Raw genomic sequence first — 25941 nt, 5'->3', positions numbered from 1 at the left:
GGGTGACTCAAATTGTGGCATAAGTGGTGTCACACCGCTACTTGAACCCACTAAAGATCAAAGATGCTGGGATTTCATGATGCTCAAGCAATGGCCATGATTGGTCTCTTAGTCAAGAAGCGATCCATTGTTCCTCATATCTGATCATGTAGCTCTACAAGGGCTACCTAGGTGGTGGTCCTCAAGGCCATGTTGTAGTCCTATAATGAGGCATGAGTCATGTACTGACAACTTAACCATGAACAAGGGTGATTCCATCATAGATCACCTTACCAAGGTAAGATAACAACTGTTGAATATAGATGAGGTACTTGATAATGGGAAATTGGTCACCACCATTCTTAACTCCTTACCTGGGTCCTATGAGAGTTTCCATACTTCTCTGGATCTCTCTATAAGAGGGGGAGGCAATCATATATCCTTTGAGGAGAAATAATAGATCCAGGGGTGATGCAAGCAAAGGAGACCAGGGCTACTTCTATAGGGTCAAAGGCAAAATGGACTCGTCACAAGGTGACACCTAAGAAGAAGAAAAGAAAGTGTCATTGCTACCAATAATCTAAGGTACTACATCAAAGAGTGTCTTGCAAAGCTGACATCTGATGGAAGACTCTGCAAACTTTGCTATTTCTACCTCCAATGACAAGAAGTAGCACAACCAAAAGAAAAAGCAAGCCTAGTCAAGGATGACTATGCTCTTTAGCCACATTTTCACTATGGGGAGAATGTTAAATATAATAGTGTTGTGAGAATAAACAAGTGCTAGGTGGTTGTGTAAACTAGCACTGTATTCAGGCTATATTCAAGCTTTAAAATAAAGTGGTTCCAATGTGTGTGAACAACCGTTAGTGTGTGTAAGTTCTTTGTGTGGGAACAATATCTTAAAAGGGTTTTATGTAAGCAATGATGTGTGGCACAACGACACCTATTAGGGACACTTGGCATCATGTTTGACCTCATGTGGCATATGTGGTGGTGGGCAGTCTATGCTACACCTTTGTAAAGGGACGGTTCACCTATAAAAGAACCATTATTATAATGATGTGTGGCACAACGACACCTATTAGGGACACTTGGCATCATGTTTGACCTCATGTGGCATTTGTGGTGGTGGGTAGCCTATGCTACACCTTTGTAAGGGGAGTTCACATATAAAAGAACCATTATTATGTACCTACCCTTAATCCCCTATCAAACATTTATTAATAAGCATGTGGTTATCTCCTAAGTGATGGGGGGTCACTATCTCTCTCTATAGCCAACTTCTCTCTGTGTACACGAGGACCTACAATCTAGCTCTATGTCTCTCTATAGCCAACTTCTCTCTATGTACATGAGGACCTACAATCTAGCTCTTCTTTAACCATTTTTTCATTGAGATTCATGTGGTAGGCTCTTTGTTTTGATGGTTTTACACCTTCAGTGAGAGGGATGGCGTGTTTCACTACTTCCCTTCCTATTATTATACTTCTAGGCAAAAACATCATGAAATTCTTTAAGCAAGGCCACCATTTCTCCTTCTTGCTCAGGGGGGTTAAGGCCTTTGACAAGAATACTAGCTTAGTTTCGTCACTCGAGCTAGCGAGATTCACTTCTTTGACCTCAATGAGGCCATCATAAGAGGCATGAGGCTATCTGCACCCAGGCTTCTTACTATTCTATCCCTAATGTTATAGGAAAGTACTCGGGAACTTGCCTCAGATTTTCCTCTTGAGGCTCAACAAACTCTTTGAGTTTAGCTTAGTTTCGTCACTCAGGCTAGCGAGATTCACTTCTTTGACCTCAATGAGGCCATCATAAGAGGCATGAGGCTATCTGCACCCAGGCTTCTTACTATTCTATCCCTAATGTTATAGGAAAGTACTCGGGAACTTGCCTCAGATTTTCCTCTTGAGGCTCAACAAGCTCTTTGAGTTTAGCTTCCTTGTCTACCTTGGCCTTGATCTTGTTGAGCTTGCATTAGTGGCTTGACAAAGCTTGGTGTACTCAAAGCTTATGGGCTCCTTGTCACCTTTTATGGCAATTGCTATCTTGGCATGAAGGGTGATCTTATTTAGGTCAATTTCCCATTGTTTGGAGACGACTTATGTGAATCAATGGCCTCAACATAGCAAAGCTAGTGAAGCTCCCACATCTCAATGGGAAGAACATACTTCTTAGGGGTCCTATGTGATTTTCTCCTCCTTGTTGGCCGCAGGTAGGTGACCATGGGTAATGTGGAAGTGACTTCTTCCACAGAGGAGTCATTATTAGATGTAGCTACCCCTGGCTCAAAGTAGATGTTAGTTCCCAAAAGGGATGTTGCAGTAAGCATGAATAGGAGGTTATCTTCATCTCGTCTAGTCTTTCAAACCTTGTTCCAAGCTTCTGTGGAAGAGTGTCCATGGTTTCCAAGGCATGAATCTAACATCAAGCTCTAAACGAGGCTGTTAAATCACTCCGTAGGTTAACATGGTTTAACTCGTTCGACCCCTTATAAGGTGTTTTGCCATCTTACCCCCACTAGAATGGTGCTTTAATATATATGACAATGCTGGAACATATAAAGTGACCCTACCTTGAGATTAATGTCAAATAGGGAGAGTCTAAGAAGTAGTAATAGAGGTCGGACCATTTTCAAAATTTCCCGGTCCTAGTGTGAAAATTAGCCACTTGTATATAAGTAATTTTTGAAACTAAGCACAATCATTCCCTTGTAATAGAATACTTATGAGTTCCTCTTGCTATACTTGTATGCTATTGGATTCATGCATGCTAGATGGATGCTTGCTTGAGTAGGTTTATAGAAGTCATTCTTGCATTAGCTTTTCTTGTTCTTTCCCTACCTTTTGTGAGAGAGAACCACTACGAAGGACAATCTCTATTTACCTCCATCTAGGCAAAGAGAGCTCTTTCTTCATCCCATTGGCAAAGGAGAATTTTGATGTGATTCTGATGTGACAATGGAAGGCATGATGGACCCACATTGAGACGTTATAATTGCATCTCTAAGGTAAGACCCAATGACATGTGATTCAAAAGTAATCTCTTGACTTAAACATATTTAGTGCTGCCAATGCAGACTAGCCTAGAGCTTACCTCTCTTCATCCATCCATTCCAAGCTATTATGATTACCCAATATGGCATAGCATTGGCTAGGAGGCTACACTCCAAAAAACATATGGTTTTAAAATCTTGGATGTGTTTAGGTATGTTGTTTTTTATTTTGATTTATAGTTTATTGCATTAGGGCATTCTAGTTTCATATCTTGGAAGAGGAAAACCCTAGTGTCTTGGTGAGTTTTGTATGATTTTTGAGCCCACAGGCTTAGATTTCATTACATTGAGCCAAGGAATAGCTTAGCAATTACGATTAGGAGTGGAATCCACTCTAGCATTAAGCTTCATTAAGTGTGGATTAGAGTGAGATAGTTAATTTTTACTCATGCATTTCATAAAATTTTATACATTGTTTAGATTAGTAGCCTAGAAGTATGCAAAACCAATAAAAAATCATTTTAAAACACTTAATTACTTATATAGCTATTACTATAACTAAGATTAGGATCATTAATCACCTCTTATTAAGTCAAATTTTTTTAAAAGACTCTAAAAATAAGACCAAGCTGGGAGATGTGTGCCCACAGTCCCACAAAAAAATACGTGAGTAAAACACATGAGTCAACACACTTAAGCCTAGAGACATGAGCCATGAGGCCGTAAGTTTGGATACATAAGCCAAAAGCTACAGTAGGCCCTAAAAAGGTTAGTTAACCTAAAAATAATATGGGAGGAGAGAAAGCTTGAACCCTTACATCGCACACACATGCTCACACAACAATGGATAAGATGCACACAAAGATGAAAGGCTGAAATCGTTGCTCACAAAATAGGTCTACAAAAACCAACATAAGTACTATTTACAAGTAGTCCATAATGTAAACACACTAACTAGGTGAGCTAGCAAGATAAGTATGCCATAACTCGGTTGACTATAGGGGATGAGGTGTTGGTCTACATGGCTATCGATGGCTATCGGGGATGAGGTTGACCAGTATTAGCTAGATTTTTTAGGGGACACTCCGCTACTTGATGAGGTCCATTACAATGAAAACACTGTATGGGTCCCCTTCTCATAGTTGAGTTTATGTCTTTTCCCTTCCATTGTATCGTGGTTTCAAACACTAGTATTGGTGTGCTATTATGTAGGACATAATACTTTGGTATGATCTCAGTTGGTTCCTCGTAACAGTCATTATTTACTTCTACTTCGTGCATAGCTTCCCCATCTTCAAAGGGTTCTTCAATCAACACCCGGTTGATCTTGGCCTATGGTGGCTATGGTGGTAGGATAGGTGGCAGTAAAGGCATCATATCCTATATCGTAAAAATTCCTCTCGGTAAATAGGATGCATTTGGCTATCCCGTAGCCACATTGGGTTGCATTGGTGGTGCTTGTAAAGCCAATGACACTTTGGGTGTGCTAGCAATTATGCTAAGGGTTGGATCCTCGGGTATCTGTACATGGCAGTATTGTGGTTCCCTAGTCTTTGGCAATGAGCACAATAGAGTAACGCCTTGGTTTGAGGTGAGGACATTCATTGCTTATATGATTTTGTCTATAGATTGAGCACCAAATTAACTCTCTCAGTGTGGGTAGAGATGGGCATTCCCTGATGCTTCCCTCCCATCCCTTGTTTTTAGCTTCTCCAAGATGGCATTACTGAGTTCTTCAACTGTCATGTTGCCAACTTGCTTGTGGCTATATTTAGATCTATGTGGGGATCCACTATTGGCCTTCGAGGAGCTATTCCCCCCTACCTAGACCTTGTCCTCTGCCTGCATAGGTCCTTCTATCCAATCCGGGTCTACGGCTGGGTCCGGGCAATTCCTCATCACCTGGCTCATCATTGGCCACCTTAGCCCACCTTTGTTGAATTAAGAGTTCCATTCTTTGCAAGATTGTGGGATTATCGATCATTTTATGTATCTCCTCAACACCATATTAGGGAATTTGGGAAAATCCACATACTTTGGGAATCTGAAATATAGAGCCTCCTAGTAATTTTGGTAATTTCATTAAATTTGAGATTTATTCCTTCCAATGTGTCAAGAAGACTCTTACACAAGCATGAATTGAGTTATCGTTCAACGGGTCTATAATGTTTGTTACTTATAAACACTAATCATTGTAACATACATAGCATTATTGATTGTTGACTAAAATCAATTTACAAGTGGCGTTTATAAAGACCATTTAAGTCAGTTGTTGTAACATACATAGCATTGCTGATCGTTGATCTAAATTATTTTTTAGGTGGTGTTTATAAACACCATTTAAGTAGATTGCACTTGAACAATTCCACAACTGTTTAAAAAAATGTGTAAAGAATATACAAAATATAAAAAAAGAAACATTAGTATGGTGCCAAAATATTAAAAAGAAAAAGCATGACTATGTTCTCAATATTTACATGACAAAATAAGCTATGGAACCATAAATGCATCCTCATTCATTCTCCACATCGCAACCATGTAAGCTCTGAAGTGCCTTTGAGAAAATGTTTGGTGGTATTTTGATCCTTTGTGGAATCTTTTGTCTCTCTCTAACCCATGCAAACACTATTGAGTTAACATCTTCCCAACGAACATGATCTTTCCTATTGCACATCCAGAACTTATTCCAACAATCGGCATAAACCTCAACATCACTTGCATTTCTTCGTTTACTAACTGGTGCCCAATAATGTATCAAAACTTTCTTGTAGCTCTCAGATGACCTGTTCACATCAATGTTACTTTGTGCTATGCCTAGCCAAATTGGGTAGATTGGATCTGCTGGCCAAATAAGTACAAAATCTCCCTTCCTAACATCAACCATTGGTTGAAATTCTTCCTTAGGCCTTTTACTAATTGGACCACAGTAGTGATCATCCAATTCTTCCATTCCCAATAAGTCATCATCAAGATTCTCCTCTAAATTCTCTTTGTCTGTCCTTTGTGTTCTTGGCTAGAAATCTGCATATGAACCTTGTTCTACATTAGGCTTCTAAAGCTCTCGCATCATGGTTTTCCAATACTTGATCATAGGTTTGATGTACAATGTGAAAGCCGCTTTGGTCCTTGGTCATCTGACCATCTTTGCCAATATTTTGTGTAATCCTTGATTCCCTTGTGAGTGGTCTTTAATGTATTCAAACATTGGTAACAAACATGGCTCCTCTCTTGGCAATATAGGCTTACCTTGATTCCCTTGGCTACCTGTGAGTGGTCTTTAATGTATTCAAACATTGGTAACAAACATGGCTCCCCTCTTGGCAATATAGGCTTACCCTCAGTATCCTTTTTCCATAGCTCAATGCCACCTTCTTTTGGCAGCCACTCAATTGATTTTGGGTGGACCTTGTATTGCGTGATTGGCACATTATCTTGCATGAAGAACCAAAACTGTAGTGGCTTTGAGTGTCCTATTAAGGCATCCTGGCCATCACGTAAGTATCCATCAATGAAGGTCTTGAAGTCTGGAACTTGTGTAATCAAGAATGGTGTTGGAGCTGAAATTTGACATTGCTTGAAAATATACATCAAGTGTTGAAATGTGAATGTTTGGCTTGTCCTCGACCTTTCAGAGAATCTGCTAAACATTGCATCAATATCCTTGTGTGTATGACCCACCATTAGAAAACCCAATTGTATCATTTTGAAAGCTCCTCTAGCAACCAACAAAGAAAGGTATGCAAACAAGTAATGATTCTTGTTCTCAGATGCACAATTATCCAATTGCAACATTAGGTTCTTCGGTAGCCTTTTGAAATCACCGTATTGTGTGTTGTTTTGTATTTCCTCAGTTGTAGATGCAAGATCTGGGTCAACAAATATATAAGAGGGTTTCCCCAGAGCTTGAGGTATTATGGTGATCAAGAGGCAGGTGTTAAATAATGTGCTACTCGATCTTGGCATTCCATCATAAGCAAGGTCCCCATAGTCATGTCTGTCACATCTCTCCAAGTTCCTTAAACACAAGGCAAGAGAACCAATTGTGAAATTCGGATCTGATGGCCATAAGCCAATAGAAAAGTGCCCATAATGCCCTTGACCATGTCCATGAGTTATCATGCCTATTAATGATATCGGTAGCTGCATGGATCTGTTTCCTTTGAGCGCACCTTCAATCTAGGGATTGTTGTTTTCTTTTGGTCCATCTTATCGTGTATAATGCATAAGTATTTTTGAGGATTCAATTGAGAGCTCAAACGCCATGCATAATATAAATTTCTACGAAACTGAGCTGTTGTAACATGTGAAGTTTTCAGCAATGCATTAGCTTGTTTCTTTCCTCTTGGCACTTTATAGCTCCTAATTGTTCTTTGATTCCACTGCACATAGCACATTTTGAATGGCAAGGCTCACATGCATAAACTCTGTATTCTAAATCCTATTAAAAGTAGACATGGACATCTCTTTTTGTTTTAAATGTTTCAATGTTAGATTCACCTCATTTAAAATGTCAACTTGTTTATACACATCTGGAATAACCAATTGGGTCTCTCTTGCTCCATCAGCTAAAGTCCTGCTTTTGTGGGGCATGCGCTCAGAGTTATTTTGCAGAAAATCTCAAATTATTACTCTACCCAACTCTATATGATCCCATCCCTTTCTGACTATATCCTTGTTGCCATGCATAGCTCTTTGCATACCATTCTCGAATTGCCCCCTATATCAATAGAACGATGTCCTTGGAATACCATGCATCTCATACCATGCATCTCATACCATGCTCTAGAGGATATTTCCTCACCATTCATTGCAAACCTATATTGCCTTGTTCCTATAGCATCAGTACGACATGCCATGTTGAGAGAGTCATACACATAGTTAGTTCTAGCTTGCAAGCATTGTCCCTAATAATGTTGACATAAATTCAAGACCATTCCACGATCTAGTTGATAACATTTCTTTTCACAACAATCTATGGTGGACAATAGGGATACTATGTCTAATGATATCCTTGTAGAGGAACCTGCTATTGTCGACACCTCCTTACCCTTCCTTTTTACCATAAAATATCTTCTCTTTTTGATAGGCAAGGAAACAAGGCTCCCATTAAACCCATTGTTGGCTATATGCTCTGCTTGCATTTTGTCATCCAATAATGGTGATCCATCTTCGAAGGTAAGTCTTTTGATAGGCCATCTCACAAGGTTAACACTTTCCATTGTAGGCAATGTTGAGGAGCTAGTTTCACATGCCTGCTCAATAACCACACCCACATCTTCTTCTCCAAGCACTTCAAAGTTCATTGCTTCATATGGAAAGACCAAAAGAATGACTCCACTATCAATGCAATTAGTTTTGTCCTCAGACCATAGATGACATGACGGGTATATACCTTATTCGATATATGAGCTTTTTAAATCACAAAGGAAAAATCACACATAATAAATTTATAATAAAGAAACTAATACCACGAAGCCTTATGGTTACAAACCATTATATGTTATACAACAAACCAATTGGGCTCCAATAAGAACATTCAATTATAAATTAATTTTATGGATTTTGTTATGTGCCCATTTTGTATTAAATCATCATTCATTTAAAAAATCATATTATAATTACACAAATAAATCTCTAATCTAATAATAAGATTCTTATAAAATCATTAATTATTACTTGGTGATGTAATATAAAATATATTGATGGTTATATTATAAACATTTTAATACACTAAAAGCTAAGAAAGTAACATTCAAAAAGAATCTTTTTCTTATAAAGTTAAATAAAAAATTTATAATATAATTACTCTATTAAATGTTGCCATTCATACTATAAAAAGAGTAAAAAGATGTTACATACCATCAATCTATGATTGCTTAGCTTTCTCAATACTTAAACTTAAAAGTAATATTATAAAAACTCAAAATATTACGATCACATTAATGACAAAAGTTCAAGAAAATAATGACAAATCCATAATCATAAAGTTTTATAAAACTATAAAAATCACCATATTTTTGTAATTTCTAGAGTTAATTTTTAAAAAAAGTTTAGAAATTACTAAAATACATATGATTTATGATATACACTCTACTTCTTAAAAACACGAAATATCAACTCTAAATGAAGGGAACCCAGTGCATCTATCACAACTATGTTAGACAAATAAGTGTCAAAGAAAGTGGTATGTTAGAGTTTTCAATGGAAGGAGCTTCTATATAACGAGCCCACCTTTTGCCCAATGCATATGCCAGGACACCTGCAATATATATACGCAATTTGCATCTAGTAGACACATCAATAGGCATCAATATCTCATGCACTTGCATTCGATTAAGCCCCATCGTCGACAATTGTCAAGGTACGAAAGAAGACCATGGCAGGCGCAAGCCTCTGGCCATGGTATGACCCATTGCATGGACCTTCTTTAAATTAGCAATCAACAAGATCCTTCCACTAGCCTCTTCTTCAGCCCACCACCCATTGATCCATATTGTCTCTATCCCCAGTGCTCGCTATCTAACACCAAATCCCTTAAGCCACAAAGGTCACCAAACTCCATCCCCCGGCATTTCATTCGTTTTCGTATCTCGCATCTCATGGTATACACAAACGCATGCACTTGCAACTAACCTCATCATCCCCAACCCTCCAGGTACATCTCGGGATGGGGGGACCATGGCAGGCGTAAGCATGGCCCATGGTACAACCCATCGCTTGGAGAACCCTCAACCTTGTAGGTACCTCCAAAGAGCTTCAATGCATGTAATTTTTACTTCCTCTGCTTCAACTCCATTTTAACACCAATAAAACCTCTTGATGGTTGATGTATTCAGCTACAAATAGCCTAATCTCTAGGCATCATGCTATGAGATTGAGATTTAATATCATGTCGCGCAGCGCCAAGAAGATCTCGACCACCATCTACCCATGCAAATCATTCCATGTAGAGGATTTCTTCTACCAAATACCTAATTTTGGAGGGTCGCAATGATTTTCATAACAGAATGATGAAGAACTTACACATTGCCTATACCTTTTATGCCACCTCAATAATAAGATGCCTTACCACCACGGCTACCGAAAGCTTCTCACCAATAATATGCCCCGAATCAAATCTTGAACCATACCACTTAATCGTGCATGCCAACTTCATAGCGTATCCTAGACCTTTATACCCTAGCAGCAACTTCACCACCTACTTGGGTGTGACAGGAGGGTGCAGTCACTATTAGGAAGGGGGTATGTTAACCACTCCATAGATTAATATGGTTTCACATTTGTCCAACATTTCATAAGGTGCTTTGTCGTCTTATCCACTCAAACAAACACTTATCTTTTCTCAGACATCTCTGGAACATATAAAGAAGCCTTACCTTCTACTTCATGTCAATAAGGAACTTCGTGTACATACTTTACCTTGTGCTTAATGCTAATAAGGACTTTGTGTACATATTTGCTTAAGGCTAGTAACAGAGATCAAACCATTTTTAAGTTTGGCCGGCCTAGTGTGAAAACTAGTCACTTTTATATATGTCACTTTTGACAATAAGCAATACATAATCATTCCTTTGCAATAGAATACTTATGAGTTCAACTTGCTCTCTAAACATGCAACCCATGGGCCACAATGCATCTCCACGAGGGCACCCTAGGCAATCATCATCGTGCTCTCCATGCACGTACAATGGCATCTACATGGCAACCCTGCAACCCAATAAGATCCTATCCTAAGGTGTTAATAGTCCTACCTAGGGTGTTGTGTATGAATTACAAACCCATTCATGTATAATAAATAGCGAAAAAATGAATATAGGTGTTGATTGTACCTCTTTACCTAGCTTTGGGGGTTGGAGTAGAGCCTAAGTGTAAAGTAGATATGATGTACACCTTCCTAGAAGTAAATAAATTTCTCTATAGCATCCCAAGGTGCTGCAGTACTCCCCAAGATCTTGTAGATGTGCAAATGACATACTCTAAGTGCAAAGTACTGATTATATTACATAGAAAATGACCATAGCGCCCCCAAACCTATTCCCACGGCACTTAAGTAAGACGATCTAGCTATCCATGTGGTGTCGGTTTCTTATAGCCCTCGATGTTGCAAGGCAACCACTTCAAGCACGAAAATCAGTCTCTCCATGTTGATAGGCATAAGAGTTGACATACAAACCCTTCCTGACAAGAGTGATATACACTCCCTTCCACACGAGATGAAAACATTCCCTTGGGTCTTTCTTGTGACCAACCATCTTTGGGGGTCTTGACACATGCTGGCTGTTTTCTGTCAACTGTGCACTTTTTGGGACACTTTTAGCAATTAGCCTTATTGAGCCTGATGCTGCTCTAATATCAATGTGATATGCAAAAGATTTGGGAGTCTTATTTTAGTCCTATCTTTTCTCTTGGCCTCGCAGGAAGCAAGATGTTCATTAGTATGTACAATTTTTCCAACTCTATCAAAAGTCAAAGTTAGACACCAAGAATGCTGCCGGTAAGCATAACCCATTGCAAGTTCAAAGTTTTCATGGGAGGACATTTCTATGGACTTTGTGGTTGGATTGCCGAAGAGCCGTAGGTTCCTAAATGATTGTGTTCTTATAGTTGTTGATTGGTTGAGCAAGCAAACCCACCTTATTCCTTGCAAGTCAGATGCATATGCTTAAGAGGTGGCCAAGCTTTTGCATAGACTTCCAAAGAGGATCAGGATCCAAACTTCATTGGAGATTTTTGGAGGGCCTTGTTCTATGGTTTGGGGATGAGGTTACAATTCAGTACCACCTTTCATCTCCAAACACATGGCTAGACCGAGAGCATCGACAAGACTATGATCACTCCCTTCCACATGAGTGACGTGATCTCCATTCCAAGCAAGTCCGCCACAAGTCCGCCAATAAAAGAGGACTTCAAGAAGTTCTAATATCGAACCTTGGCCAATTCCCCTAATTACAAACGTATTATTTAATTACTTCGAAAGAACCCCTCCCAAAAAAAAGGCAAAGCCTCATTTTACCCATCTATGTGCTTGAGGACCTCGATTTTAAAATTACGATATACCAACACACATAAGCTTAAAATAGAGAAATTTAAAAATTTCTCTATTTTCTAAAAACATAACATAAAATTTTTAATTTAACAATATGTAGATTTCAAAACTTCCTAAAGTAAAAAAACCTAAATTTTCAAACTTTCTAAAATTAAAAAACCTAGATTTTAAGAAAATAACTATGTTTTTCTTTCATGGCCAACAATTACAACTTTGGATGACAGAGAGCGCTTATCACCACAGAGAGTCCTTACATTAAGATCTTCATCTCTTGTCTGAGGGTTTTCTCGTGCTTGGTCATCTACAAATGGCAAAATCGGTTCCCAATTACCTTCACAGCCCCTTATGCTGGTACACGCTCCTCCTGAGGGTGTTTGCTTGCAAATATATCTGTCTTCTCATGAAGGTGCTACATCACATGTGATTTTGTGACAATAGAAAAGATCATATCAACATAGAAGCTCAGACTAATGGGGATCTGCTCAGTAGAGCAAGGGTTTTGACTGCTATAGAGGCCAAGTAATACCTAGGGTTCTTCTTGTGAAGACAATGCAATGAGTTTCCTTTAAAGGTCATGGTCTGATGTAATTGAGATTAGCATTGGACTCCCACAACCCCACACTTCCTCTTGCTATCTCATCTCTCTCTCATGGTCTGATGCAATGAGTTTCCTTTAAAGGTCATGGTCTGATGTAATTGAGATTAGCATTGGACTCCCACAACCCCACACTTCCTCTTGCTATCTCATCTCTCTCTCATAAGACCCACTCTCACTCCTCACACATACTCAAGCTTCACACCACCCTAGTGTGAGATTTCAGCCCTAAGCGTGTTCCTTGACTTGAGAGAATCAAGAGAATCGTATGCAAGCTTAATGACAAGAGCTCCCATGAAAGCTAAAGCACTCACAAGTACCATGGAACAAGAGAGAACAAGCCACAGGAAGAGCAATGCACCCACCAAGGAAAAGAGGGCAAGAGAGCTATCAAAGTTAAAATGAGCATGCACAATTTTTTTGAGCATGGAGATTTTTACTTATATACAACTTAAGTTATGGGCATTCATACTTGTCTGTTGCCTATAACTCACTTATTAACTAGTCTAGTCTCTAACTCCTTATTCCCTAAGCTCCTAATTCAACAAATAAGGCCTAGGCACATCCTTCAACATACCCTAGAGCCATTATGGGCATCTATTGGTACATATATGTGTTTCCATGAAGCTCCAAGCCAAAAACAACTTTTCATCATGCACTATCATTGGGTCTTGAAAACCTATCTTTGGTCAATGTAGAACATTGATCCACCTCTACTTATCATATTTGACCTTAGTATTGACGCCCTACACCATGTGGACCTGTCTTGGGCACTCATCCCAAAGTTAGAGGTTGCCTGCGTGCTTAATCTCTTTGCAAAGGCCTTGTCACTTGCACACACTACTCCCTATAGCCGCTCCATGCAACATCCTTGGCATTGCTAGTGGTTTCTTCCTTTTTTTAACCTTTGACTTGTATAGAATCCCATTGACCGAGTGAACAAGGGTCCTCTATTTGAGTAGGTTTGCCAATAGGTTTATATAGTAACTTTGTTTTGTCAATTATCTAAACAAGTCACAATGATTGTTTATCCAAGTTCTATGTGTGTAGATCATGATGGAGAATGCAAAGAATACTAAATAAGAAATTAAGCCCACTAGGCACTAAACCAAACAATAGCACTCATGCCTTCCAAAGTAGAGGCACTAGGTTTGAATCTACCAATAGGGCATCTTATTTTAGTCCAGACTTGCATCCAAAAAAAAAAAAGAAAAAGAAAAGAGAGATTTGAAATGCATATTTTGTCTTCATGGCAGTATGTATAATTCAAAATTCAACATGGAGATAAAGTACCATCGACAACACAAATCTTGCCTCCAAATATCAAGTCTCTAATTATAGACAAATTGGCACATAGATGAGCTTATTTTAGGGTAAAAAAGTATTGATGGCTCATAAATTCTTGTTCCATACTTGCAAAAAGTCAAACCAATGATATGATATACTTCACTTTTGTATAAAATGCCATCTTACAAACAAAGTAATAGCCACTACTAAAGACTTGCAAGTTTCCCATTTACCAACAATATGTTAAAACCTATGGAAAAACATTTTAATGAACTTTTTTTAATCATGTAATGGGGTAAAATTTTTTTGTATAAGACTTAAGCTCTTTAGCATGACTATCGTACCAAATCCTTTGGATTTAGATAAGGTGTATCATATTGTAGAGAAAAAAGTACATGTATTAGAACACACTTTGAATATAAAAAGAATAGGCATGCCATAGGTTGGTGGTAACATCTATTATCCTTGGAAACTTGTTGAAAACATGTTTTCTTCTCTTTGTTACTTTCTCTACTTCACTTGTTATTTACTTTGTTTACTTTCTCCACCACACTTGTTATTTATATACTCAACACTATTGCAAGTATTATATTGTATCAAGGAGAAACATTTGGCATCTTCGAATATTTATATTTTTAAAGAGACCCTTAAGAACTTTTCAAAATGACCAAAAATATTTTTTATGTTTTATTTTTAAAAAACTAATGAGAACATAAGCAGTGACCAAAATTCGAGGATATGAGTGCCCACACAAAAATCCAAAGATGTATACTTTTACGATTCTAGCAATAATCAATTGACCTTTTTTGGATGTGATGTTTTTGGCATAAAAACTTGGAAACACGATTCATGTTGTTTTCTAGGTATGAAAGAATACAACAATTTGGGAAACTTGTAAGGGCAATGAAGGTGTAAGTTAAATAACATGTATGGTGAAGAAATCATTAGATGGGATAATAGACTCTTGAAAGGTGGCATCCACAAGCAATATAAATGGATGTGTATCCACGGAAGTAGCACACACTTGTATGTGGTGGGATGTTACATTCCATACCATGATTCAAACTAATATCACCTTTTGTGACTCTTTGCATAGGTGTTGTAAGATTTAACAACTATGGATATGTAATGATGAGACGAGCACAACAATGTTCTTGGGGCAAATATACCATGTTACATTCCATACCATGATTCAAACTAATATCACCTTTTGTGACTCTTTGCATAGGTGTTGTAAGATTTAACAACTATGGATATGTAATGATGACGAGCACAACAATGTTCTTGGGGCAAATATACAAATAGGACTTCCGTGGTAATTTAGTTGACTTTGGTTCATTGTGGACTACTACTTGAGTCATGCACAAATTGTGAGTCACATTCTCTATCGCAAGCAAGACCACCCTTACGGGATGAATGATGGCACATATTGGATGTGTCTGCCACCACACATAAGGGGATGCTCCATCACTTCTCATGATCAGTTATCAATTGAAAAACTTATTCTGTAATGAATCATCCTTAAACCTCCATCAGAGATGTTCTACACAAGAGTGGCTAGATATTTACCTTTTATCTTTTATATATACCATAGCTAGACCATAGCTAGAGACCGTTGGTGGATAGGTGTCATCTCCAGATGGTGTCACTAGTGGCACACTCTTTAGGCATTTTTGGGATTTATAGCATTCATTTTCATTTTTCCTATTCACACATTTTTGGGTGGAGGAAAGGGTGGAGGAACTTTCCTATATATATGAGACATTGTAGTTCATTTCTAATGAAGTTGGCTAGTGGTTCATTGATGAGTTCTTAAGTACATTGTCTCTTCTCTCATCTCTTCTTTCTCACATGGTATCAGAGCAAGGTGGTAGCGCACATAGAGCCTCCTTATCCTTCTTCCTCTCTACCTGTAGTCCTCTTCAACAACCCCGCTTTCAATTACGTTTTTTCACTCTTGATTATCTGATAAACGGATGCGTTTTTGAGGATTGTGCCCGCTAGACCTGAAATCATCGTGGTCTACAACTTTGCAGAAGAAAGTTTTCGCAAATTTCTCACCGTTTTTGAGTTATTCTTCGCAGACTGCCTGCATGCAAAATTTCTGCTTGCGTTTTTTGCAGAAGCCCTTACATTCTTGATTATATGCTAAACGGATGCGTTTTTTAGGATTGTGCCTGCAGGCCCTACTGGAATCATCGTGGTCTACAACTTTGCAGAAGAAAGTTTTCGTCGCAAATTCCTCACCGTTTTGAGTTATTCTTCGCAGACTGCCTGCATGCAGAATTTCTGCTTGCGTTTTTTGCAGAAGCCCTTACTCATCATCCTTGCACTCATTCAATGATGCAAGAGGCTTCAAACCAGCCCCTTACCATCCTCTACAAGTGTGTTTTTAAAGCACTTCAATCCGAGTCCTACAACTCTACTTGCGGGCGGTGAAAACATTGCCAACTAGTTTTCCCTACATGCGGTAGCGTTTTTTTTGGAGGCTTCTTGTGGAGAGATTTCTTGGCTGCGTTTCCATCATCAACTTCAGCCCTCTTCATGGTGTTTTGAGGTACATATTCATCCTCTTTTCTACACCTTTCTACCGGCTGAAAATTCCACTTTACTACACACTTTGTGTTTGCGTTTTTGTGGACAATCAACTCCTCCATACTCCTTCTACCTAAGGCTACATTCTCAGCCCTCTTTTGGTGGTTTCTACGGAGTCTATTGGTTCATATATCGGCTGCGTTTTGTGGCTGCGTTTTTGCACTATCTTTGTGCATATTTTGGAGATACTTCCTTGGTGGACAGCCCATCTATTGGTTGCATTTTTTGAAGGTACGACACTTCTTCCCTTGTGTTTTTCCACCCTCCACTCCCTATGGGATCTCGGAAGTCCTCTACTCCAAAAGACAAAGGCAAACTTGAAGATACTATGGATCCTACATCTCCTACGACGGTTGGACCGGCAACTACTACAACGGAAGTTGGTGCAATTCCTTCTTCGGTAGGTGCTTCTACTTTCTCTTTTCCGTCGTATCCATTACCTTCTACGGATCCATACACTCTTTCTTCTTTGTCCTTTATGCCTTCCTATCCACATACTTCTATGCCCTCTATGGTATATCCCCCTACATCATCTATGCCTTTTATGGCAACTTCATCTACTATGATTCCTTCTTCTACTACTTCCACTACTACTCCTCTCCCCACTCAATCATATCAGCCCTTTAACCCATTCACTCAATCTTTGAGCCTTCCAAGTCTTTCCGATTCACAAAAGCTTACCCCAAACAACTACCACACTTGGTCCTTGTTTATGCAACTTCTTTTGGAAAGCGCCGGGGTGTGGTCTATAATCACTTCTCCTCATATGGTGCCTTCCAAGTCTTTCCGATTCACAAAAGCTTACCCCAAACAACTACCACACTTGGTCCTTGTTTATGCAACTTCTTTTGGAAAGCGCCGGAGTGTGGTCTATAATCACTTCTCCTCATATGGTGCCTTCTCAATATCAAACCTATATGGATGCACGGACCAAAGCTTTACTTGTGCATGGCATGTCTACATCGGTTGTCTCAATTTCTCTCTACCATGAGTACGGCTCAACAATTATGGCACGCTATACAAATGCAATATGGAAGACTTTCAACGGTTAAGATGGCTAAGTTGGAAGAAGATTTGGATAAGCTTTCTATCTCCGAATCCGACAACATAGTGGAGAAGCTTGGAGAATTCAATCGAATCAAGCAGCAACTTGAAGAGTTTGGTACATTGGTAAGCAATCTGGTCCACAAGCTACTTGGTAAATTGCCTTCTTCTTTTGAATCGTTCAAAGATAACATCTTTCTTCGAGTTCCTTTCCCTTCCTTTGAAGAGACTATGGGTCTTCTTCACGATAAGTGCCTTACTCGCAAGCAAAACAAAAAGGACTCGGTTTTTGTAAGCCAAGGCAAGGGCAAAGGCAAAGGCAAGGGGAATGATCAACGCAAAGGCTATAATTCCAATGCTAAAGATTCTTCAACCAAAGGCGACAAGGACAAATCAAAGGATTCTTCCAAGGAGTGCACTTTCTGTGGTCGTAGTGGCCATACGGAGGATCGTTGTTTTGCTAAGAAGGCGGCATCCAAGAAGGTAAAAGCTGAACTTAAATCCAAATCTAAGGGTTCTTCTACATCAACATCTTCTCACGACAAAGACAAAGACAAGAAGGAAGACGGTAACGCCAAGGTTGCAGATGTTGCTATGTCTTCTACTTCTTCATGTGACACATCACTTGTGGTAATCAAAGATCTTGATATGCATACTGCGGATGAGTGGATTATCGATAGTGGTGCTACCTCACATGACGAATAGTTCTTCCTTATTGGAAAACTATAAGTCTATCTCTTCATCAGTACACATTGGTGATGCTTCGTCTCTCCCTGTGATTGGTATTGGTAATGTTTCTTTTGGAGATGCTATCTTACATGATGTTTTGCATGTGCTTAAGATATCTGCCAACTTATTTTCTATCTCTAAAGCTACTTCTAAAGGTCTTGGGGTTTACTTTGATGATGAAGTGATTGAAATCATTGATAGACAGTCACTTTCTTGTGTAGAACATGGTTATCAAAATGCTGGGCTTTATCATATAAGCTCTTTTACAGCACAGTTGCCACCACATGAGTCTCATCTTCATCAATTATTAGCTTCTCCTAAAGCACTTGTTTCTAATGAAGATAGTGATCTATGGCATTTCCGCTTTGGCCATGTTCCTCTTGCTACTTTGCAACATCTTGTCTCACATAACATGGTTACAGGTCTACCAAAGCTTCAGAAACCTCGCCATCATATTTGTTCTTCTTGTGCTCAAGGAAAGCAACATCGGACTTCTTTTCCAGAGAAGGCTACTCATAGGGCCACACGCATACTTGAGCTTATTCATGCTGATCTTGCAGGACCTCTGGAAGTACAATCGCTTGGTGGATCCAAGTATTATATGCTTCTTGTGGATGACCTCTCGCAAATCATGGGTTTCTTTCTTACCTAAGAAGTCTGATGCTCTTTCTCAAATTCTAAATCACCTTGGATGTTCATCTACTCCGACACTCATCTACTCAGATTCACAAAGTGCTATTGCTTTAGCCAAAAAAATCCAATTATTCGAGAACGATCCAAACACATTGATGTTCATTTTCATTTTGTTCGTGATTGGATTTCTGAAGGTCGCATTCAACTTGAGTATTGCTACCAAAGATAATGTTGCTGATTTGTTTACTAAGCCTCTTCCTCGACCTACCTTGGATTATCTTCTTCAGCGCGTTGGCGTTGGTCCTCCCATCTGGACCTGAAGAGGAGGTGTTGGATAGTTGTCATCTCCAGATGGTGTCACACTAGTGGCACACTCTTTAGCCTCTAGGGATTTTTGGGATTTATAGCATTCATTTCTATTTTTTCCTATTTACACACATTTTTGGGTGGAGAAAAGGGTGTTTCCTATATATATGAGGCATTGTAGTTCATTTCTAATGAAGTTGGCCAGTGGTTCATTGACGAGTTCTTGAGTACATTGTCTCTTCTCTCCTCTCTTCTTTCTCACAGAGACAGCCACATACATTCTATAAGTTTTACCCTTAAGCTTCTTATTTTTGTTTTCAATGTTCACACTTATGCGCACCTAAGTGCACCCCCGAAGTGGATTGTAATGATTGTGATATCATGTCTTTTGGTCCCATATGCCTTCAAGGCATTCCGCGGACGTTAATATGACTTTCTTTCTCTCTCTGTGCACACGCTTGCAGAATGCTTAAGGAAATCTAGACATAATAATGTTCTTATGGCAGTTACTTGACCATGCAGGAAGCCCCCATCTCAAAAGACTCGGAAATCCTTACTATCTGCTTGCTTACTATTCAAACATTCATCAAACAAACGTCAGAATACCTTCTATACACATCAAAAAAAGAATCCCTGGGTAAGCATAAATCTAAAAACCTCTCATTAATTGTATATCTCTGATCACATTTTTACTTAAAACATGAGCTTTGTATGGCATCCCTACTCAATATATATTCATATGTGGAATTCCACCTCAACACGTGAATGCTACGTCATGGAGGCAAAAAGAATCAAGCTACCAAAGCAGATTCGGTGCCACAGTATCTCATCTCAGGTGAGCCATTATCTAGGGGCCGATTCAATGTCACCCATGGCCTGCATTTACACAGTTTATTTAAGAAGCTATAGGGGTCTATACAGGTTTTCTTTGGGCTGGCTGTAATGCCAAGCCCACAAATGCATCATTAGCTGAAAATCTGTGCACTATATCTGCACATTGTCTTGACAATACCACCAAAAACATAACAGTATGACTGGTTTCAAACCTGACAACACGATAGAACGCTCCAATGATAGTCAACCTAACACTTCAAGCCCAACAAGCTGATGATATCACATACACTTGTGCCGATGTCATCACATACCTAATGATACCCAAAAAGAGCCCCCTCCTCTTTCTTCTCTTCACCCAAAAAAATAAAACATGTTTAAGCTACACATCTTTAAAAAAAACACACATCACTCCACATTGACACGCAAATTACATGCCCCAAATCATTAGGGAAGGCAAATTGCCCTCCCAGGGCCTTAAAAATACAGTTTACAAGGGCTGTCGAATTATAGCCAGCTATTCTCATCAACCAAAACAATGAAAAAATAAAATTGGAACTCCCCACAACCCTGGGGAGAAACCTTGTGAGATTTTAGCTTTCTATTCGCTTTTTTTTTAAAAGCAACAAATTGAATGATCCCCAGTGGTCAATCAGAGGGGCACAAGACAAAGCAAATGCAAAAAAACAAAAGAAAAAAATGTTAGCATTCTTATATATAGTATGAGAGCCAATAAGAGATATACACATGACTAATCTGACACTCCAAAAACCGCCAGAATGCTATGCCACAGCTACTGAAGCTACTCAACAGCATAATAACCCTTTGGCACTGCTGCAGTATTGCAACATCGAGCTGTGGGTGGAGTGGTGAACTTGTACAGTTTGTGTGATAGCATACACCATGCAGGCAGTTGGGACACTCTCTGCCCAAACAAAGACTCAGACATCAGAAAGGCCCTCTGGTAGAGCCTGCCCTTTAAGAAACTTTCAGATTAATGCAAAGTCAAAAGGGATGACACAAGCAGGGAGGGCATGAAGCAAAACAAGCATGACAAGGTATCAATGCGTATTTTTATGAGCCTTCTCAGGGCTTTCCTGAGGTCTAGACTTACCTTTTAGGTCACCTATCTCAAAAGCTTCTGCTCCTTCAAAGCTTCTTCCCAACTCTTCCATGAGAACTTCCGAGTCCCCCCCCTTGTCTTCCACAAGGTCACCTGCTGAGTCATCCCTTTCAACCACCTGAGAGGCTTTGAGATGATCAGCAGGATGGCTGTAGCCGACCTCATTGGTGGGCCTTGTTTGGTCATCATCATCATTAAGTTGGGCTTTTGAATCCTTCCTTTCAACAACCTGAGGGGCTTCAGGATGATCAACCAGATGGTCATTGCCAATCTCATTGACAGGACTTTTTCGGTCATTGCCAAGGCTCTCATAACTCACACTAGCTTGCCATGTCGAGCTAGAATTCTCACCTCCCAAAACTGAATCTTCTGCACTGCCTTGCTCTTGATTGCCTACCAAACCAATCCCTTCCGCATGTTGTCTATCAAAGCTTTCGACTGCATTTACAACATGTGCTTCCTCAGAGGGCTGTACCTCCACTGTTTCTTTTGCCTCTGATACCTCAAAACAAGCTGCCACTGTTTGAGCCTCAGAACCCATTGGAATGCATGCTTGCTCTCCAAAGCTCTCCGTACCATTCCCCTTCACTGACTCTATATCCAGCCTAGGCATTCTTATCATCGAGGTACTCTCGGGAAGTAGAAAAGATCCAAAAACCGATTTTTGAACACGGTTCTGTTGCATTGGTCTCTTGTATATCTTCAAAGCATCCTGCACACGAAGTTTGGAGAAAAACGATGAGACTCAATGGAAGTCAAGGAAATAAGTTTGCAATCATGCAAGTATCCTATAGCAGAACATGAAACCCAGATTATCACACCCAAATACGAACCTTGTATGCGCTGTCTGATAGAGATGGTAGAAACGTTGCATACAGGTCCGGATTCGAAAGAAGATCTTGTGCTTCAGAGTCCACCTGCACAAAAAGCAGTTTCATGAGCAGAATATTCAAGATTAGCTTAGAGCCACACACACCCAAGTAAAACCAACCTCAAACTCCAAATCTTCATCTATGAAGGGAGTGGACACCATGTGATCATCAGCAATTGCCTCCCTCTTCTTAGCTTCTGATGGAGGAAGCAAGCTGAGGTATTCTTTGTACAAATCAATGCCAACCAGTTTAGCAGATACATCTGCATGAAGCAGCATCATCTGCATCCTTTCCTTGGTTCTTTTGCTTGCCTTCAAATCAGTTTTTGCCATGGGATCAATCGAATATGCAGGAGAGATTTCAGGAGTGTTCAGCACATGATCTTCCTCGACTTGAACCTTCTCCATGTGAGGATCTGGACGAGAAACCTCCTCTCCAATCTTGGCTTGATACAAAGCTTCTCTGTGTGAATTTGGGGGGTTCAAATCAAAATTAGCATCCCCAGCTTGACCTTGCCATGGTTCCAGGACTCCCTCCCAACCTCCTCCGGACATACCCTGGGAAAACTGATCCCAGTCACGATGCCCAAACCTCTGGCGTTCATCTGGGTACCGTCCTGGTCCTTCCCATGTGTCCATGAAACCTGAAAGAGGACGGTGACTTTCACTCCCATCTGGAAACCTGTGCCATCCCATAACAGGACCATGATTAGGTCCATGCCCTGGAAAGCCAGCCCCACCATCGCCCATATGAAACCGAGCTCCTCCAAATCCCACGTCAGCAGACGGCCTTGTGCCACTAGGTCCAAACATTTGTGGTGCATGAAACTGTTGACCAATTCCAAGGAAACCCCCTGATCCCATCTGAGGAAATGAAGGAAACATATTACCATGACCCGGAACAGGACCTTGATTATGGGCATTCCAATGGCCCATACCAAAACCCCCCCATGCATCACCCGGTCCTACCATCTCAGACCTCCTTAAATGCCCTCCTCCAGCCTTTCTATCATACCTTCCACTGTCCCTTGGGTTAGAACCTTCTACAAAATTGGTAGGGCCACCCATAACTGCTGGATTGTCCACCCCTGGCCTGTATGGAGGAGGTGGAGGGAGTAATGCTGAATGCCCTATCAGACGGCTGGGCGGCAGTGGCCTAACCATAGGCCCATCTGTTGGTATTCGATTCATCTGTGTACCTTGATGTGACTGCTCTAGCCTCTCAACTGAAGTTTCATCCATCCGTCGAGCTTTTGTGGGCCCAGCACCTTGTAAGAAATTATGACGTTTTCTCTTCATCACAGCTGCATCCTTAGAAATCATAGAATCTGGACCCCTTACAAACTCTTCATGCCCATGAGCAAGAGGCCCCCTCGGTGATAGAGAGGGTCGGGAATCCCAATTCCTCTCATGGCTGAAAGGTCGCCTCCTCTCATCATCTGACTCTTGGTTTGATAGTCTAGGTTCCCAGCTTCTCACCTCTTCATCAAAACCAAGGTATTGTTTGCCTTGATCTGCATGATCAGTCATGTGCCAATTTTGCTCTCTTGGCCGTCTAGTGCAGCTGCTGCTGCTCACACTCACACTTGTATCAAACTTACTCCTCCGTCCATACTTATCATGCAGCGCCTTGTCTTCATGCAGTGGATCGCTCACTTCTGGGTCTGGTCTACCTTGAGGCCTGCACAAAGCATACAAAAGGATTAGAGAGAGCACTCAGGTGCATAACAAGTAAAGCAGAAATATCAGTCCAAGAGAATACGTTGAATGATCCCTATCTGCAATGGCTATGTCAAGAAAGTCAGAGTCTTGAGTCCTTTTGGGTCGGTTTTCAGAAGTAGTTGTATCCTTGGCTGCAGTGACAGAAAGTGCCCTCTCTTGATCCTGTGAAGAAGTAGATCTTGGAGCTTTCAAACCTGTTTGATCCCCTTTGTTTGCAGCATGACCCTTACTCTCTCTTGCTTCAGCAGGGTCACGAGTGCCTTTAGGTTCTGTCTGCCTGTCTAAATCCTTGCTCTGTTTGATTGGCTGACCATGATGGTCTCTATCCACGTTGGTATATCTACCATCCATGTCTCCTCCACCAATTTGTCTGCTAGCCTCTTTCGTGAAACCCAGTCTGTCAACAACACCTGGTACGGGCATCTCCTCCTGTTTTTCCTCCCTGATTCTATCACCGTGCTTTCTGTCCTCTTTCCCTCTTTCACCTCTCTGCTTGCCAGTAGTAAGATCGTATCTTTGCCTTTCATCCATCTCTCTTGTATGCTTTTGCACTGCAAAGCTCTCCTTGATATCTTTAGCTCTTTCATCTTGAAGACCTCCTTCCCATCGCCTTTCCTTGCTTTCATCCGTGCGCTTGTTATGTCTGTTTCCATCATCTTTGACCTTTTCTCTGCGATCTCTCTCACCCATCAACCGATCATCTCTGTATTTTCCATCTCTGTCATTAATATTCTGTACCTTCTCATACTTACCTGCATTTTCTGTGTGTTTCCCATTAGCCTCACGGCTTACCCTCTGTCTATCATGGCTTTCTCTTTCATCCATATCCTTGCCATCCTGCTGTTTCTCAATCCTTCCTTTCTCACTCTGTGGCTTGATAAGTCTGACACCATAGTCCTGTTCTCTTTCACTTCTCTTTTTCTCATACTTGCCCTTGGCATCTACTATATGATCCATGCCTGACTCTTCTCTGTGCCTGCCACCATTATCCTGTTCTGTTTCTCCTTTCTTTTTGTCACCCTTGTTCTTAACATGTGCCGCACCCTCCTCTGTGTGCTTGTCGAGCTTCTCTTTCTCATCTTTCAGACTTTCCTCCTCACTCCTATCAAGCTTACCACCTCTATCTTTCAGCTTCAGTCTCTCCTCCTTGACATGTTCTCTTCCTTGTTTATCATCCTGATGAGTCTCACCTGGAAGCTTCTCGTCTTTGTGCCGGTTCGAATATTCCTCCCTTTTGATACTCTCACTCCTAAGCCTTTCCTCCTCAGCAATATCCCCTTGGTTTTTAAGCCTGACTTCTTTGTCTTTCTCGTCCCTGTACCTGCTATCTCTGGACCTGGTCTCCTTGGACCTGCCTTCTGATACTCTATCATCCCTCTCCCTTGCATCTTTGTGCAGGTCCTCCTTACGTCTGTCATCCTTTAGTTCAACTCTAATGTTCATGCCCTCCTTCTGTCTGTCATCCTTTAGTTTCCCTTCAACACTTTTATCCTCCCTGTTTCTATCAGACTTCCTTTTTTGCTCACGATCTTTATCATCCTTGCGCCATCCTTCACGACCATTGTCAACCTTCAGACTCTCTTCTTTGTGCTTATCTTCCAGATGCCTGCCTGCCTTCCAGCTCTCATCTCTGTGTCTGCTGCTACTTCGCTCTCGCTCAATTCTCAGCCCACTGGGCTTCTCCTGTCTCGTTTTCTCATCCTTGGACCTACCTACATTCTGGTACTGCTCCTCATTCTGAAAGCGAGGTCCTTTGATTTCTTTTTCTTTACCACTGTCCCTCCATCTCTCTCTCTCTCTGGAACCTTCTCTGCGGCGACGAATCCTGCTTTCAAGTTCTTTTTCGAGTTCTATGTTCCGTACATGATCTTGAATCACCCACTGTGTGCCTGCATGTTTCCAAATGCATGCTCGCTCACTTAACACACAAACTCAACATTGTATATACAGTACACTAACGCAAGTAATAACTGCTTGAATTGAATGAAACTGAACAAGTTGCATATAATGGACTACTGCACATAACCAGGGAAACCTAATTTGCTAGCAAAACTGGAAGGCAATCGTTTTCCTTACATTAGCATCTGAAGATACAAAAGTATACAAAAAGAACACAAACATGCTGTTAGAATTCATTGTATGGGAAGCTCCCGTTTGTATATACAGCACACTAGCGCAAGTA

General features: G+C 40.4%; 1 protein-coding gene across 2 annotated transcripts in view; it reads right to left on the bottom strand.

Moving 5' to 3' along the window:
• Positions 1 to 20734: 20734 nt before the first annotated feature.
• Positions 20735 to 25941, bottom strand: part of LOC147606551 (uncharacterized) — an 84318-nt gene continuing 79111 nt past the window's right edge. Inside the window, exons 2-6 of one of the 2 annotated variants that reach the window (XM_086792295.1) lie at positions 23800 to 25648; positions 22158 to 23718; positions 22000 to 22083; positions 21158 to 21878; positions 20735 to 20968 (exon numbers count right to left, since the gene is read on the bottom strand). In XM_086792295.1, the coding sequence (XP_086648421.1) occupies positions 20850 to 20968; positions 21158 to 21878; positions 22000 to 22083; positions 22158 to 23718; positions 23800 to 25648 (4334 nt within the window). In that variant the 3' untranslated portion in view covers positions 20735 to 20849. The remainder of the gene's footprint in view (positions 20969 to 21157; positions 21879 to 21999; positions 22084 to 22157; positions 23719 to 23799; positions 25649 to 25941) is intronic. The other variant, XM_086792296.1, reaches the window with a different exon arrangement.

Source organism: Cibotium barometz, chromosome 57, assembly GCF_041138505.1.
Source record: "Cibotium barometz isolate CiBa-2024 chromosome 57, ASM4113850v1, whole genome shotgun sequence".
NCBI lineage: Eukaryota > Viridiplantae > Streptophyta > Polypodiopsida > Cyatheales > Cibotiaceae > Cibotium > Cibotium barometz.
This window is presented reverse-complemented; position numbering and strand designations above follow the sequence as displayed.